This window comes from Microplitis mediator, chromosome 9, assembly GCF_029852145.1.
Source record: "Microplitis mediator isolate UGA2020A chromosome 9, iyMicMedi2.1, whole genome shotgun sequence".
In the NCBI taxonomy this organism is placed as follows: Eukaryota; Metazoa; Arthropoda; class Insecta; order Hymenoptera; family Braconidae; genus Microplitis; species Microplitis mediator.
In genome coordinates, this window is record NC_079977.1 from 14,313,714 (window position 1) to 14,329,264 (window position 15,551).

Genomic DNA, 15,551 nt, shown 5'->3' on the forward strand with positions numbered 1-15,551 from the left:
CAGCTGTCAGACAAAAATTAAAATTCTCAGCATCTTTAAAAAAATGTTCTGGGCCCTTGCAGGAAAAAACTCTACTATTCACTACTTACTCGGGCTCCATTGTATCTTACAGACTCCCTAGCAGCTGTCAGACAAAAATTAAAATTCTCAGCATCTTTAAAAAAATGTTCTGGGCCCTTGCAACAGAATACTTCACTGACAGCAACTTTCTCGGGCTTTATTGGGTCTTACAGATTACCTAGCAGCTGTGAGACAAAATTAAAAATTCTCAGAATCTTTAAAAAAATGTTCTAGGGCCTTGAAACAAAAAACTCTACTATTAATTACTTACTCGGGCTCCATTGTGTCTTACAGACTCCCCAGCAGCTGTCAGACAAAAATTAAAATTCTCAGCATCTTTAAAAAAAAGTTCTGGGGCCTTGAAACAAAAAACTCTTCTAACAGGTACTTTCTCGGGCTCCATTAGGTCTTACAGATTACCTAGCAACTGTGAGACAAAATTAAAAATTCTCAGGATCTTTAAAAAAATATTTTGGGCCTTGAAACAGAAAATTTCTCTGACCGATACTTTCTCGGGCTCCATTTGGTCGTACAGACTACCTGGAAGCTCTGAGACAAAAATAAGAATTCTCACCATCTTTAAAAAAATATTTTGGGGCCTCACACAACATTTAAGGGAAAGTGGTGCTAATATTTTATTTTTTTACAACACAATTAACCATATTTTTCACATCACATAAAACTTCATTCATCCTTCTTATCTCTCTTAGGATGACGGAGAGTATTACACATTTGTGTCACACAAACTTGAAATGCTTCATGACCTATCCATTCTTTGGGTGAGGTTTGAAGCTTCACAAATTCTGTAAAAAATAGTAATAAATAATCCTGTTCTTAGTTCATTAGTGTTATTATTAACAAGATAATAACATGATTATATATAATTAATCGATTGAATATTAACAATTATTCAGTTGAATAGTTAGTTAATTGAACTTTGCTTTCTATTTGTTCAAATCAGCAAAGAAATTCCTGTCTACCATAAAAGCAGATCAGTATCAGTGTTGCAATGTTAACACTTTGCGGCCGAGGCCTGTAAATAGAACAGTAAACTAGAATCCGGTATTTACATGATTACGAGACGCTACACGGTAAAAAAGATAGGTTCTGCAACAGGACAAAATCCTGTTGTAGGAACAGGATTTTCCTGTTACAGCAACAGGACAAAATCCTACTGTGGCAACAGGATTTTCCTGTTACAGCAACAGGACATATCCTGTGGTAGCAACAGGACAAAATCCTGTGGTAGCAACAGGACAAAATCCTGTTGCAGCGACAAGACAAAATCCTGTTGTGGCAAGAGGATTTTCCTGTTACTGCATCAGGACACATCCTGTGGTAGCAACAGGACAAAATCCTGTTGCAGCGACAGGATTTTCATGTTGTGGCAACAGGACAAAATCCTGTTGTGGCAAGAGGATTTTCCTGTTACAGCAACAGGACACATCCTGTGGTAGCAACAGGACAAAATTCTGTTGCAGCGACAGAATTTTCATGTTGTAGCAACAGAACACATCCGGGATTTTGTCGTTGCTACCACAGGATGTTTCCTGTTGCTACAACATGAAAACCCTGTTGCTACCACAGGATGTGTCCTGTTGCTGTAACAGGAAAATCCTGTTGCCGAAACAGAATTTTGTCCTGTTGCTGCAACAGGACGGCATCCTGTTGTAGCACCTATTTTTTTTCCGTGTATTTATCAACGAAAATTATGTTCATGAAACAAGTATATCAAAAAGTTATTTACTTTGACATGCTTTTAAAATTTTCGGTGGAATAGCTTTCGTAACACCTTTGCCCCGACCAGTTATGCTCATTACTTGCAACTCATTCCCAAATACATTTTTTAAAACAAGTCTTGTGAGTTTTCTAGGGTTACTCGTGATTTTACCCATTTCTTCATAGGATTCAGTCGAAACAAACACTCCGCTTTGTGATAAAATTTCAACTTGAGTATTACTTGAATTTAATGTAGATGCAAGACTATCATCACTGGTTTGGTTCTTATTAGTATCGTTATCAATAGTAGTATTAATTGTTGCGTTTAAATTAAAATTGGTAGTATTATTTGTAGGTTCGATGTAGTCAGTTAAGTTATTATTAGTATTGTTAATATAAATATTGTTATTATCAGTGTTATCGTAGTTCGTCTTATCAGTATTAGTGTGATTATCACCTGTTGTATTAATATCAGGATCAGTAGTGTTGTCAGTCATAGTAGTATTACCGTCATTAATATTAGTATTATCAGTGCATGATTTGTCACAGTCTTTAGTATAAGTATCAGTACTTTTAATCTCAGCATTATTATTAGTATAAGTATTGCTACAGTCTACAATTTCAGTATCAGTATTATTAATGTCCATTTTGTCACAGTTTATATCGTCAGTATCAGTATTGTTAATGTCAGTATTATTATTGAGAGTGTTGTCACAGCTTGTGTTATCAGTATCTCAATTTTGTAAATCAGTATTATCGTTTTCAGTGTTGTCAGAATCAGCATTGTTGGTGTCAAAATTTTGAATTGTAGAACCATCCGTCATATTCCCAGTATTTTATTATTACCCAGTATTTCATTATTACCCAGTATTAATTCTAAATAAATCGTTATTGACAGAGGTTTGAACTTGCCCAATAACAACTCCATCAGTGTTGACTTCTAGCGATTCCAACCATTGTTTATTCTCTAAAATTAAATAATTATTTAAATTTTCTAAAATTTTGGAAACAGCAGGGAGTTCGAATAATGGATTGAAGAGTAGATCAAAAGAATCAACCGCTCATCACGAATCATGGAATAACACAATATAAAAAAAAAATACAAAAAGTTACTATTTAAAATTCCAAAACTTACTATTTTGAGCAATCAGTTTACCACGATGCATTTGGTTTTTGTATTCAACGAGACAATAATTAAATTTTGTATGCTCAATAATTTGTTTTGACAAAATTATACTAAACGTACTATTTTTTGGCAAAAAAATCAAAGCATACATTGATTTAGATATAAATTGATTAATTTATCAAGTAATTAATTTATTAGTCAATTAGATTTATTTATTAGTTGAACAATAAATTGTTTTCTTTGCTAATAGGTACAGATGTTATTGCAATTTTATGTTGGGTTTGACATATTTCAAGTGTCAGAATTTTAAGTATATATATGTATACAAACAAAACCACTGAAAATATTAAAATTTAGAATAAAAAATTTAAAAAATAAAGACAAATAAAATAATAAAATGTTAATCTTAAAGAATAATTGATACTCATACACAGTAAAAATGAAAAAAGTGTCTCACCCAATGATGTTTGATCAACTCGAAGCGAAAAAAAATGTTTGTCTTCATCTTCAAAGAATAATGATAAATTTGATCTTAAATTAGCAGTTTTTCAAGAACGAGAGTGACTAGGTGTAGGAGACGATATATAGGATAATGCATGGCTGGGTGTGTGCGATAATGTGTGAGATAAAATGTGGCTGAGTGAGTAGGATAATGTGTGGCTGAATGAGTGAGATTATGTGTGGAAAAATGTGTGGGACAATGTGTGACTGAATGTGTGGGAAAATGTGTGGCTAAATGTGTGGGAAAATGTGTAGAAAAATCCGTGGGATAATGTGTGGGATAATGTGTGGCTGAATGTGTGAGATACTTTGTGGGAAAATGTGTGGCTTAATGTGTGGGATAATAAGTGTCTGATTGTGTGGCTAAATGGGTGTGATGATTTGTGCGAAAGTGTGTGGGATAATATGTGGCTGAATGTGTGGGAAAATGTGTGGGAAAGTGTGTGGGATAATATGTGGCTATATGTGTGGGATAATGTGTGTCTGATTGTGTGGGAAAATGTGTGGGATAATTTGTGGTAAAGTGTGTGGGATAATGTGTGCCTTAATGTGTGGGATAATGTGTGTCTGATTGTGTGGCTAAATGTGTGGGATAATTTGTGCGAAAGTGTGTGCGAAAGTGTGTGGGATAATGTGTGGGATAATGCGTGGGATAATGTGTGGGATAATGTGTGGGAAAGTGTGTGGGATCATTATTATTTAATTGCACATATTTAATTTCCTCTTACGTTCAGTATGTCAGATTGACAGTTAATTTTCGTTGTGAATTAATTTTTTTTATCGAATCGTTCTGTTTTATTCAATCATTTGAATTCATTATTTGAATAACTCTGATTTTTTCAGACGGGTTTTTTTGCTAGCTTCAATCATAACTATGTCTTTGTTTTTCTATGCAGGATTCTAAATAAATATTCTGAATCGTGAAATTAGCTGCCTCGTTATTTGAAATCACGACTTTCGAATTTTTAAATTTTACGATTTTCAATTTTTTCCCTAAGACTTTTTAAATGGGCAAAAGTTGCGACACTGATGATTATATATAACTTCATATATGATAATATATAATCATATATGAACATATATAATCATATATGATTGGACAAAATCTTTTTTCATCGAGTAAAAATTCGCATATTTAAGGATATTTGAAAATCTTGCTATAACTTTAAGGCTCGGTCGTACCTAACAAAATCTCGAATTTAAGAATTCTAATTACTTGTTGAATATTTAGGGGACTCGGATGATAAAAATCTTCCGAGGAAGTTCGTCTACTGCTGTTAGTCAGAAGCTAAAAAAATTGCTGTTATGATAATTATTTAATATACAATTAGAATTCTTAAATTCGAGATTTCGTTAGGTGCGGCCCAGCCTTAAATATAAATGATAAACGAAGGATACCTCCGTTTTTTTTCATCCTGTAAGTGTCCCGAACAAAACTGAATATTTCAGAACGCTGCGATTTTATTTCCTTAGTTTTCCGAAGCTTTACATTGATCGTTTTCGCCAAAAGGCTTCATAATGAGTAGTTTGTCGGTTTTGTTAATTTTTTCAATTTCGAAATGTTTTTTATTCACCGATAATCCTAATTTCGTCAATCACTAACAATGATTATCGAAAAAAATTGAAAAAAAAAAAAAAAATTTTTTTCAAAACTTTTTTTTTAAACTTTTGGCAATGATAAAAATCATTATCCAAACCGGATTTGAATCAATCAATAATAAAATATCGTTTTAACTTTAAACGATGAGCAGAGGCAAACATTAATGATACTATAACTATTATGAACTATTTTTAAACTTAATTTTCACGTGTTTATTTTCAACAAGAGCATGATTCAACGAAATTGTGCCCACATTGAGCGCTGCGATCGATTCAGTTGTCTTCACCATATACTATATGTATATACCATCCACTCAAAAGTTTATTAATGTATGTATATATTGTAACGGGTTTTTCACCACCGGGGATCTACCGGAGTGAAGTCCGAATACACTTACGATTTTTGGCAACCTTGTTCAAAATTTATAGTTGGGCGCCAGGTGATTTCATCATCACCAAAAAAAAAACAATTATCAAAATATAACTCGGCTCAGGGTGGCGAATCGGGGAAAGGTCAGGCACTTAAGATTACGATAAATAATTGATCAGAATTAAATAAAATAATCGATCGTATATTAAATAAACAAAATCGTTGATCGGTATCACACAAATAATCGGTTACAAACAAAAATATAAATTTGCCGGTGTCGGCATGACTCCCCTCGCAGATTTGAATCACGGTGGAATCACCGTGGAAGTGTAAACACCGTGGATCCACCGTGGTTACTCGGTGGGTTTGTTCCATTTCACCACCGGGTATACACAGTGTATCCACTGTAATTACGCGGTGTATCCACCATGATTCCACGGTGGCTTGACCACTGTGTATACACGGTGTTTCCACTGTGATTACGCGGTGTATCCACCGTGATTCCACGGTGGTTTTGTGCTATTTCGCCACCGTGGTTCCACGCTGTATCCACGGCGTAATCACAGTGAAAACACCGTGTATACACGGTGGTAAAGCCACCGTGAAATCATGGTGGATACACCGCGTAATCACAGTGGTAAAATGGAACAAACCCACCGTGTTCCCACCGTGATTCAAATCTGCGAGGGTCGATATAAACAAAACAAAATTTCTCGTAGTTGATCGAAAAACACAATTAGTTCATTGCTCGGAGAAAACACATTCGGTTATCGAAAAAAAATACAATACGTTTATTGTCCGGAGACACACATACAGCGGAAGTATTAACGAAATACTTGACGAATGACGTCAGAGTACTCTTACACGGCGAGGTGACAAGACTGCTGTTGCGAATGAGACACAGATAATCCGTGATTCTCAGAATTGCTCGATTGAAATAAAATTAAATATAAAATAATATTTTATTTCGGTAACACGTTAAATTGTACGATCATATAATTTTTACGCGTAATTAATTATTAATTTTTAATTAGTACACGAACGCGGTTCACTTGTTCAATACTAAATTCACTAATACACGTTGTTCAGTATTCGTGCCGAGGCTTCGGCTTGTTCACTTGTTCACGGAGTCAGTCATTGTCTCAGTTATGGTCTTGTGCTTAGATTTTCAAAAAAATTTTAGACCATTTAGTCAAATAAACTCTGAGATATTTAAGAAATACGAAAAAAAAAAAAAATTTTTTTTTTCATTTTTTTTGGATATTGTGAAAACTGTTGGATCAATCAATTCCAAAATCTAATCAGCTCTAGAACTCGAAAAATGCTTTCGATTGCCACCAAGAACGTCTCAATCAGATAATCCCTTCAAAAGATATCGTCGACGAAAGAAACAGTAGAAAACGGTTTTCTGCAAATATCGTCGAAACGACTAAGCCAATCATTTCCAAAATTTTATCAGCTCTAACCTCAATAAAACGCGCCGATTGCCACCTCAACCGTCTCAATCGGATAATCCGTTCGAGAGATATCGTCGACGAAAGAATGAAAAAAAAATCGCTTTTTTCCGTTTTTCGTGAATATTTCGGAAACTATCGAATCGATCAATTCAAAAATCTAGTCAGCTCTAGAACTCGATAAAAGCTTTCGATTGCCACCTCAACCGTCTCAATCGGTTAATTCGTTCGCGGGATATCGTGGGAGAAAGAATTGGTAAAAAACGGTTTATTCGAAAACAATGGAATACAAACGTATTTTCGAGCTCGATGAGCTTGAAAATGTATTCACAACAATGTTTACGAGCTCCTTGAGCTCGTAAACAGCGGAAAGTTTTAGGGCTGGCCCGCAGGGTCAACCGATAGACAGATTTTATTATAATAATTTAATTATGAATTTTAATTTTCCCGAGTATATTCAGATAGCCAGGCTTGCAGAGCGAATGTTTGCTCAGCAAGAGTTATCATCAATTTGACGACGAGCTGTTGTCAATTATGAAATATTCCTACTTTTGACTGCACATAAGTACAATTTGAATTACACGTTGTTAAAAATCGACAAGCAATTTTTGAAGTAAAGTTGACAGGAAGCGTTGACGAAAAGTTGTGGAATGAAACTGAGAAAAAAAACCCGGTCTATCGGTTGACCCTACAAGCCGGCCCTAAAGCTTCCCGCTATTTTCGAGCTCAAGGAGCTCGAAAACGTTGTTGTGAGTACATGTTCGAGCTCTTCGAGCTCGATAATACTTTTGTATGCCATTGTTTTCGAAAAAAACCGTTCTTTAGCATTTCTTTCTCCTACGATATTTCGCGAACGAATGAACCAATTTTAATGGTTGAGGCGGCAATCGACGTATTTTATTAAGTTCTAGAGCTGATTAGATTCTAAAATCGAATGATTCAATTGTTTTGTAGATATCCGAAAAAAAAGGTTTTTACTATTTGTTTAATCAACGATATCTCGTGAACGAATTGACCGATTAAGACGGTTGAGGCAATCAACGTGTTTTATCAAGTTCTAAAGCTGATTGAATTTTGAAATTGATTTATCGAGTCGTTTTTGAGAAATTTCAAAAAAACCGAAAAAAAAATTTATTTTGAATTCTTTCGTCAACGAATTTAAATATAGTGGAAACCTAAACATGCAAACGTCTGAATAAGACAATTTACAGATAAATTGAGATAAATATAGATAGCCCGAACTGGGAATCGAACCCAGACCAATTCAGTATTGCGCCTAGTGCTCTACCAGTTGAGCTATCCGGCACTATACTATATTCCGTTCAATTTGATCTATAACTTATTGAGCCACACCGTCCATCGTACGGTAATACACCATTTTTATATAGTGGAAACCTAAACATGCAAACATGCAAATAACCTTCTCAATAAGACAATTTATAGATAAATTGAGAAAAATATAGACAGCCCGAACTGGGAATCGAACCCAGACCAATTCGGTATCGCGCCGAGTGCTCTACCAGTTGAGCTATCCGGCCCTATACTATATTTCATTCAATTTGATCTATAACTTATTGAGCCACACCGTCCATCGTACGATAATACACCATTTAAATATAGTGGAAACCTAAACATGCAAACCTCTCCTTTCTCTTGAACGAATGAACCGATTTTGGTGGTTGAGGTGGTATTCGACGCTGCTTATAAAGTTGTAGAGCTGATTAGATTTTGGAATCAATCCATCGAACAAATTAAAAGTTACCCAAATAAAACATTTTTGAAAAAATTTTATTTTTGAAATATCTCCGAACGCACCCTACCGATTAAGCTCAAATTTTGACAGCCTTAAGATATTAACAAGCTGCGTCGAATGACACCTCAAAGATCAAAATCGGTTTATCCGTTCAAGAGCTATGAATATTTACATACATACGTACGTACGTACGTACACACATACATACACTCGGACATCATCGTGAAATTAGTTAGGATAGCTTCCTAGAACCTCAAAAAGTCAAAATCTGATAGAAATTTGGTTTTTGCAAATCGGACCGAAACCAATAACTTCCCTGAATTTTTGAAAATTTTCAATTTTATTAGCGGGAAGTTAATAAACAAAAGTAAGAACTTGGAGATTTTTAAATATTTATTTAAAAAAATGTATTTTCATATAAAAAAACTATGTATATTTTTCAGCCAATAAATCACATATTAACATTCCTTATGTTTTTTCTTTATGAATTTTTTTTTTATTTTGGGTATGGGTTCGATTCCCATTTTGGGCTATCTATATTTTTCTCAATTTATCTATAAATTGTTTTGTTGAGAAGGTTATTTGCATGTTTAGGTTTCCACTATATTTAAATGGTGTATTACCGTACGATGGACGGTGTGGCTCAATAAGTTGTAGATCAAATTGAATGGAATATAGTATAGTGCCGGATATCTCAACTGGTAGAGCACTCGGCGCGATACCGAATTGATCTGGGTTCGATTCCCAGTTCGGGCTATCTATATTTTTCTCAATTTGTCTATAAATTGTCTTATTGAGAAGGTTATTTGTATGTTTGCATGTTTAAGTTTCCACTACATTTAAATGGCTTAGTTAATATAGCAATTATAATTTCTAGCGCATAAAAGTGCTTTGTATAATTTAATAGAAAATGATGTCACTTAGAGGTCACTGTTATGTAACCTCAACGTAAAATTTGTATTTTTTCATGACTTCTATGTTATGTAAATATGATATTCAAATAACATCACCGTTATATCACCAATGTAACATGTACGTCACATTAACACCACATTAACATCACATTTACGTTCATTATGTTACGTAACAATGTTACGTAAATGAGTGTGAAATTGTGATATACTTGTTATGAAGATGTGATGTTCATGTGACCTACGATTTTACGTAACCGGAAGTTTTCATTCTATCAATGTGACATCAACGTTACGTTAATGTGTTCACTGGGTAGTGCATTTTGAATTTATTTTAACTATCATAACTTACCTACAAAAATTATTTTTGATTTCTAGGATCAATTATGTTCAGGCTCTTGAAGTTCATATTTGTAATTCTAATGGTTGCAACATTAGTTGGGTTTATTCAGTGTAAGTTTCTCAATTTACGTCTGCTCATTAAATACGAATTATTTTCTTACTTCACCATGAAACCCTGAAAATTATTCCTTTTATTTTCTCTTGACAATTTAGTGTGACCCTCTTATTAATCGTCTGGAAACTTCCTGCTTATACAATACTATCTCATCTAGCTTGTCTAATTTTTGTAGACTAATGGCTCCTCGTTCCAATTAATATTCATTCTATAAAATTTGTTAATACATATCATTCATTTTATATATTTTTATAATTAATCTCTATTTCAGCAACAAGACAACCCGCTAGAGTTGTGTGTTATTTTAGCAATTGGGCTATCTATAGACCTGGACTTGGCAGCTACGGAATAAAGGATGTACGGGGTGATCTTTGTACTCATGTCATTTATTCATTTATTGGTATTAGTAATGTCACTTGGGAATATCTTATCTTGGATCCTGACATCGATGTAAAAAAAAATGGATTCTACGAATTTGTTGGTTTGAAGCAAAAATTTCCTGGATTAAAAACTGAGATTGCTATTGGTGGATGGGGTGAAGGCGGGAAAAAATACAGTTCTCTTGTGAGTAACATTGAACGGCGAAGTATATTTATCAAAAGTATTGTCGGTAAGTGAATTTGTTACTTCGACTAGACATACCTGCATTATCTTGCAAAAGGTTACAATCTATTGCACTATTCACAGTAAATCACATCATATTTGAAAGAATCTTAACAAAACTAATTTTTCAGAGTTATGTAGTTATTGCTTGGATTAATTTATGTTGGAATTTTATAAAATTTTACCTGATTATTCGTTGACTAATCTGAATAACATTGACCACCCCAGTTTTATAAAAAACTTTCTAAAAATTTTATAGGTTATCAAAACTAAAATTATAAACCACCCCTCACAGATTTGAATCACGGTGGAAACACGGTGGGTTTGTTCCATTTTACCACTGTGATTACGCGGTGTATCCACCATGATTCCACGGTGGCTTTATCACCGTGTATACACGGTGTTTCCACTGTGATTACGCGGTGGATACATCGTGGAACCACGGTGGTGAAATGGCACAAAGCCATTTATATCATAGATATACACACTTAGCACGCATTAAATCATTTTTCTTAACAACGGAGGATATAGTAACCATCTCAAGTTTAAATAAACATTGTAGATTATGAATATAACAATACTTTATTACATAATGTTTTGTTAAATTAACTGTCTGAAGTTCTCCGAGAAAGTAAGTCGTTGTCCTTTTGTACATTCGTTCTTAGAAAACGAGCCTAATTTCATACCATGACTAACACACTAACATGTATTACAAGAGATGCATGTACGAAATTAACTTATTAGATCGATTGAGTGAGAAATCTACGTTCCATTTTGCTGCCGAATGGCCCTTTTAACTTCCCGTTAAGAAAATTAAAAATTTAAAAAAAATGGGAAGTTATTGGTTTCAATCCGATTTTAAAAAACCGAATTTTGACCAGATCTCGACTTTTAGGGTCCTTGGAAGCCATCCTGACTATTTTTAAGAGGATATCTGAGTGTATGTAGGTGTGTATGTACGTACGTATGCATCTAAATATTCAGTAACTTTTAAACGGATGAACTGGATTTGATCTCTAAGGTGGCATTTGACGTGGTTGATTAAATCCTATAAACTGTAAAAAATTGAGCTTGATCCGTAGGGTGCGTTGGGATATATTCCAAAAATAAAATTTTTACAAAAATGTTTTTTTTTTTTTTGATAACTCGTAATTTGCTTCATGGAGCGATCCCAAAATTCAATCAGCTCTTAAGCTCTGAGCATTATAAGAGCCGTCTCAAGAGTATATAATGAGAGACTCTAACAGCGAAAGCGTATTCATTTTTCGCCAGTCTGACTGGGTAGAACTCTCCAGATGCAAGAATTCTCCAGTGCAAGGTTATCAGCGATTTACAACTTCACTAATATTTAAGCACGCAAACCTTGAATATTTTTCACCAACAACTAATTAAAACCATCAGCTCTTTTTAAGGCTAATCCATACAGCTCTTTTCAGGGCGAATATCCGGGGTCTTTTCAAGACTACACTAAGAATTCTTTTCGAACTGTTCTTTTCAGGACCACCTCAAACTCTCAATATCTACTCAAGACTTTTCTCAAACGGTCTTTCTAAAGACCACAACGGATTTTTTCAAGACCACCCAAATATTTTTTATCGTAAGAATTCCCCTTCAGCAAAATACTTTACCGGCAGTCCTCTTCTCAAACATACTTCATGAACTTTGCTGATGTTTGGTGTGAGACTTATTGGCTCGTAGTTCACTAGTGAGTTTAGAAACTTTCCTTTTTCATAAATGGATAATGTTTTAGCTATTTTCTATGCTGTTGAGGAGTGTTTTGTGTTTAATGCATTGGTAAAAATTACTGTATAATCTTTAAAGAATCTTGGTGGTGGGTACTTTAGTGTTACAGCTGGTCTGTCATTTATTCCTGTGTGTGTTTTGTTTGACAGTTTCTTCAATATTTTATGTACTTTCATTAGCGTGCATAAGCATTTTGGTGTGTCCGGAGCTATAGTAGGCGTTCAGTAATCAGTGATGTTATTTAATTGAAAATTGCCTCGTCGATTTAAACTAATAAAGAGACTAGCAATAGCTGATGATGCTTGAGGCGGTGGGCATACGTCACGACCAACCAATCAGAAAATTCATAGCTAGTGACGTGGCTTTTTTCTACATTATTATCAAATTATCATCATAAGTTCAGTCATCTTAACTCACATTTACGTTCAGTTTTATTCATTGGCATTAAAGTTCAAAGTTGATTGTTGCATCTTTGTGAATCGATTCAATCAACTAGATTAAATACTCAAGAAACTGCACATCAATTATTTATAGTAATTTGACGTCAACTCATCATCGCGAGCTTCATCAGATAACTCAACCCGGCTTATTTAGCTACGTGATTAAAGATCACGAGGCATCAAGAAGTAAAAATCCAGTAACATAAATTATGCAGTCAACTTCTAATAATTATTAAAACTCATTATGATTACAATATATTCAGTGAATTCAATTGAGATAATTATTTATTCAGTGCATCATTAAAATTTAACCTCAGTTTAACACGTGCCTTACAATCACGTGGTTGAACATTCAATCTATTTTATTTTGACGACTCATTAGTTTCGTTTGCTAAATTCAATCAATTCCGTACACTCAAGCGTCATTAAGATTCCCAGATAAATAATTTGATAAATTCAGTGTGTGCGAACGCAAAAATTAATCAAATTATCAGTATTTAAGCACCAGGGTATGTTAACTGTGATAATTAAATAAAAAATATTCATATTTTTGTAAATCACTATCCTCTGATGATCCTTAATCCCGGCACTACTCTCCTAGTTAGTTTTTAAGCTAATCAATTAACATTCAGTGCATGTGCGTTATTTGTGGCGGAAAAGGTGGATATTGTTTTATTGTCTAATGCTTTGTTAAATTGCTTTGTCAATAATTATAAGATGAAGAATTGAATCGCTTTTAAGATCCTAAATTTGAAACTAAAAACTCGTTGTCAACCTGAAATATTAAAGATTACAATTTATTAATAACCTGGCTCCGCCATGAATTCTATGTAATCATTTGTAATGATATCCTACCGAGTTCTCGTTCTGAAAAACAAAGTAATGTGTTCAGTCAAGACCCATTTCGCTTTCACCTGAGAACGCCGAGCCGCACCAATAGGTCGGCGGCACCATCGCTAATTCAAACTTACGCGCGAAATCTCAACCAATAGGAAATTCCATCTTTTGAATAATTAGTTCCAACTTTGAATAAAAGAGTTGCGACATGAAACGCACTCATTGGCTTAAGATCTCAACGGGCTACGTGGATTTTTCCTATTGGCTGAAATCTCGTTAGCGTCGTTGTCTAATTTTCTCATTGGTCGACCGCTCTGACGTCACAAAGAAACCGTTGTGGGCTTTCTTTTACGACATTTTCATAATAATAATTCACAACGTGCTTTTGAACAGTTCACCTCGTGTACTCAATTCGCTTCGCTATCATAAAAGTTTTCTTGTGCCTTTTACGTAAATCTCCGCTCAACTATTCTCAATAATTAGCTAGTAGATCAAGGCTACTAATTATTGAGTCTAGATTAAATTGTTGCTCGCGCTTTATTAAGTATAAATTACTTATAGCGTAATTAACCTCTACCGACCACGTGTCGATTTTATACGCGTGTTCGTTATATTGTTGCATTCGCTCTTGTACTTATTTTTCTTGTGTTGAATTCGCTTATATTAATTAATTCTCATAATTAATAACTGTAATTAGTGTAAATAAATAGAAATTTATTTTTCCTAGAGAAAGTATAATTTTTGATTGCTAAAAATTACCACACCTGCACCAGATCCTCTAGTATTAATCGCTAACTTTACATAATGAAAATGTTTTTTGGTATCAATGTCTATTGGAAAATTTCCCAAGAATTCGCAATCCATTAACTTAATTCTCAATTTGTTGTGTTTGATGTTTATTATTTTATCTTTTGTCCAAAATGACTTTTCTCATAATTATGTGTACTTTAAATACTAAACATTATCATTGCACTTAATCGATATATTCCTTGATTTTAAATTAGCATTAATGAATCAATATGGATTCGATGGATTTGACTTGGACTGGGAGTACCCAGGTGCAACTGACCGAGGTGGCAAATACTCTGATAAAAATAATTTTTACTACTTGGTCGAAGAACTTCGACGAGCATTTACAAGGCAACGTAAAGGTTGGGAAATAACGATTGCAGTACCAGTAGCTAAATTTAGGCTTGCTGAAGGATATCATGTTCCAGAAATTTGTGAGTAAGTTGAACCGTAAAATTTCTCCATTTTAATGACTGCCCGGGGAAAAATAATCAGACCTGATTAGATTTGAAAAAAGACCGGGCGTGATCAGGCCTGTTCATATTTGATCAGGTATGTTCATGTCTGTTCATGCTCGTCCGGGTAAAAAAAATATATATGAAAAATCACCCTATATAATTATATACAATTACGTATAACTATATACAATTGTATATAATTATTTCTATACAAATAAGGAAAAAATTCAGGCGTGTGCAGAATTCGAACCGTGGACCTCGCGCTTGAAAGTTTGACCTGCTACCCGTTGACCTTGGAAATTGGCTTGAAACGTAAGGTTTGTATGAAATTCGAGTAATGAAAATCTTATACATGATAGATTCTTAGTCAACAAAATTTTACATTTAATTTATTAATTATCAGTTATTGATATATAGTACTAGCTATGACCTTGTGACTAGCTGTTACCCGCTCGCTTTGCTGGATATTTTATAATGTTAAATGTCTGCATATTGTTTTCAAAATTGATATCAAAATCCTAGCATTTGACGTTTGAAAATTGAAGTGTTTTAAAAAATCAACTTATTTTTTTTCTTACAGAACATTTAAAAATTGACAGAGTATCCCTAAACAAAGACCCTGTTAAAAGATGAGCCCATAATATTAATATTTAAAAGTGGTGCTTCACGATTTTCTATTTTCCATTTAACTAACACGAGATGAAAAAAAATTAAGTTTGGAATTTCATACC

The 15,551-nt window shown here is 34.0% G+C and overlaps 2 protein-coding genes across 3 annotated transcripts in view; one reads left to right on the forward strand and one right to left on the reverse strand.

Annotated features, from left to right (window-relative positions):
* LOC130674562 (endochitinase) overlaps positions 1-15,551 on the forward strand; it is a 55,200-nt gene that overhangs the window by 16,929 nt on the left and 22,720 nt on the right. For both annotated transcript variants that reach the window (XM_057479921.1, XM_057479920.1), the window contains exons 2-4: positions 9,872-9,946; positions 10,222-10,560; positions 14,578-14,800. In XM_057479921.1, coding sequence (XP_057335904.1) covers positions 9,880-9,946; positions 10,222-10,560; positions 14,578-14,800 — 629 coding nt within the window. In that variant the 5' untranslated portion in view covers positions 9,872-9,879. The remainder of the gene's footprint in view (positions 1-9,871; positions 9,947-10,221; positions 10,561-14,577; positions 14,801-15,551) is intronic.
* Positions 682-2,707, reverse strand: LOC130674178 (mitochondrial substrate carrier family protein Y-like). The gene is made up of 3 exons (XM_057479447.1): positions 2,626-2,707; positions 1,808-2,512; positions 682-863 (listed from the first exon to the last, which is right to left on the reverse strand). Exons 1-3 carry the CDS (start codon positions 2,705-2,707, stop codon positions 745-747), a joined length of 906 nt encoding a protein of 301 aa, XP_057335430.1. The 3' UTR covers positions 682-744.

Coding starts and splice junctions, on each gene's coding strand:
- LOC130674178 (XM_057479447.1), bottom strand. CDS start 2,707: ATGGAGTTGTTATTGGGCAAGTTCAAACCTCTGTCAATAACGATTTAT. Junction 2,513..2,625: donor GGGTAATAATGAAATACTGG/GTAATAATAAAA, acceptor TACAAAATTGAG/ATACTGATAACACAAGCTGT. Junction 864..1,807: donor AATTTTAAAAGCATGTCAAA/GTAAATAACTTT, acceptor TATTTTTTACAG/AATTTGTGAAGCTTCAAACC.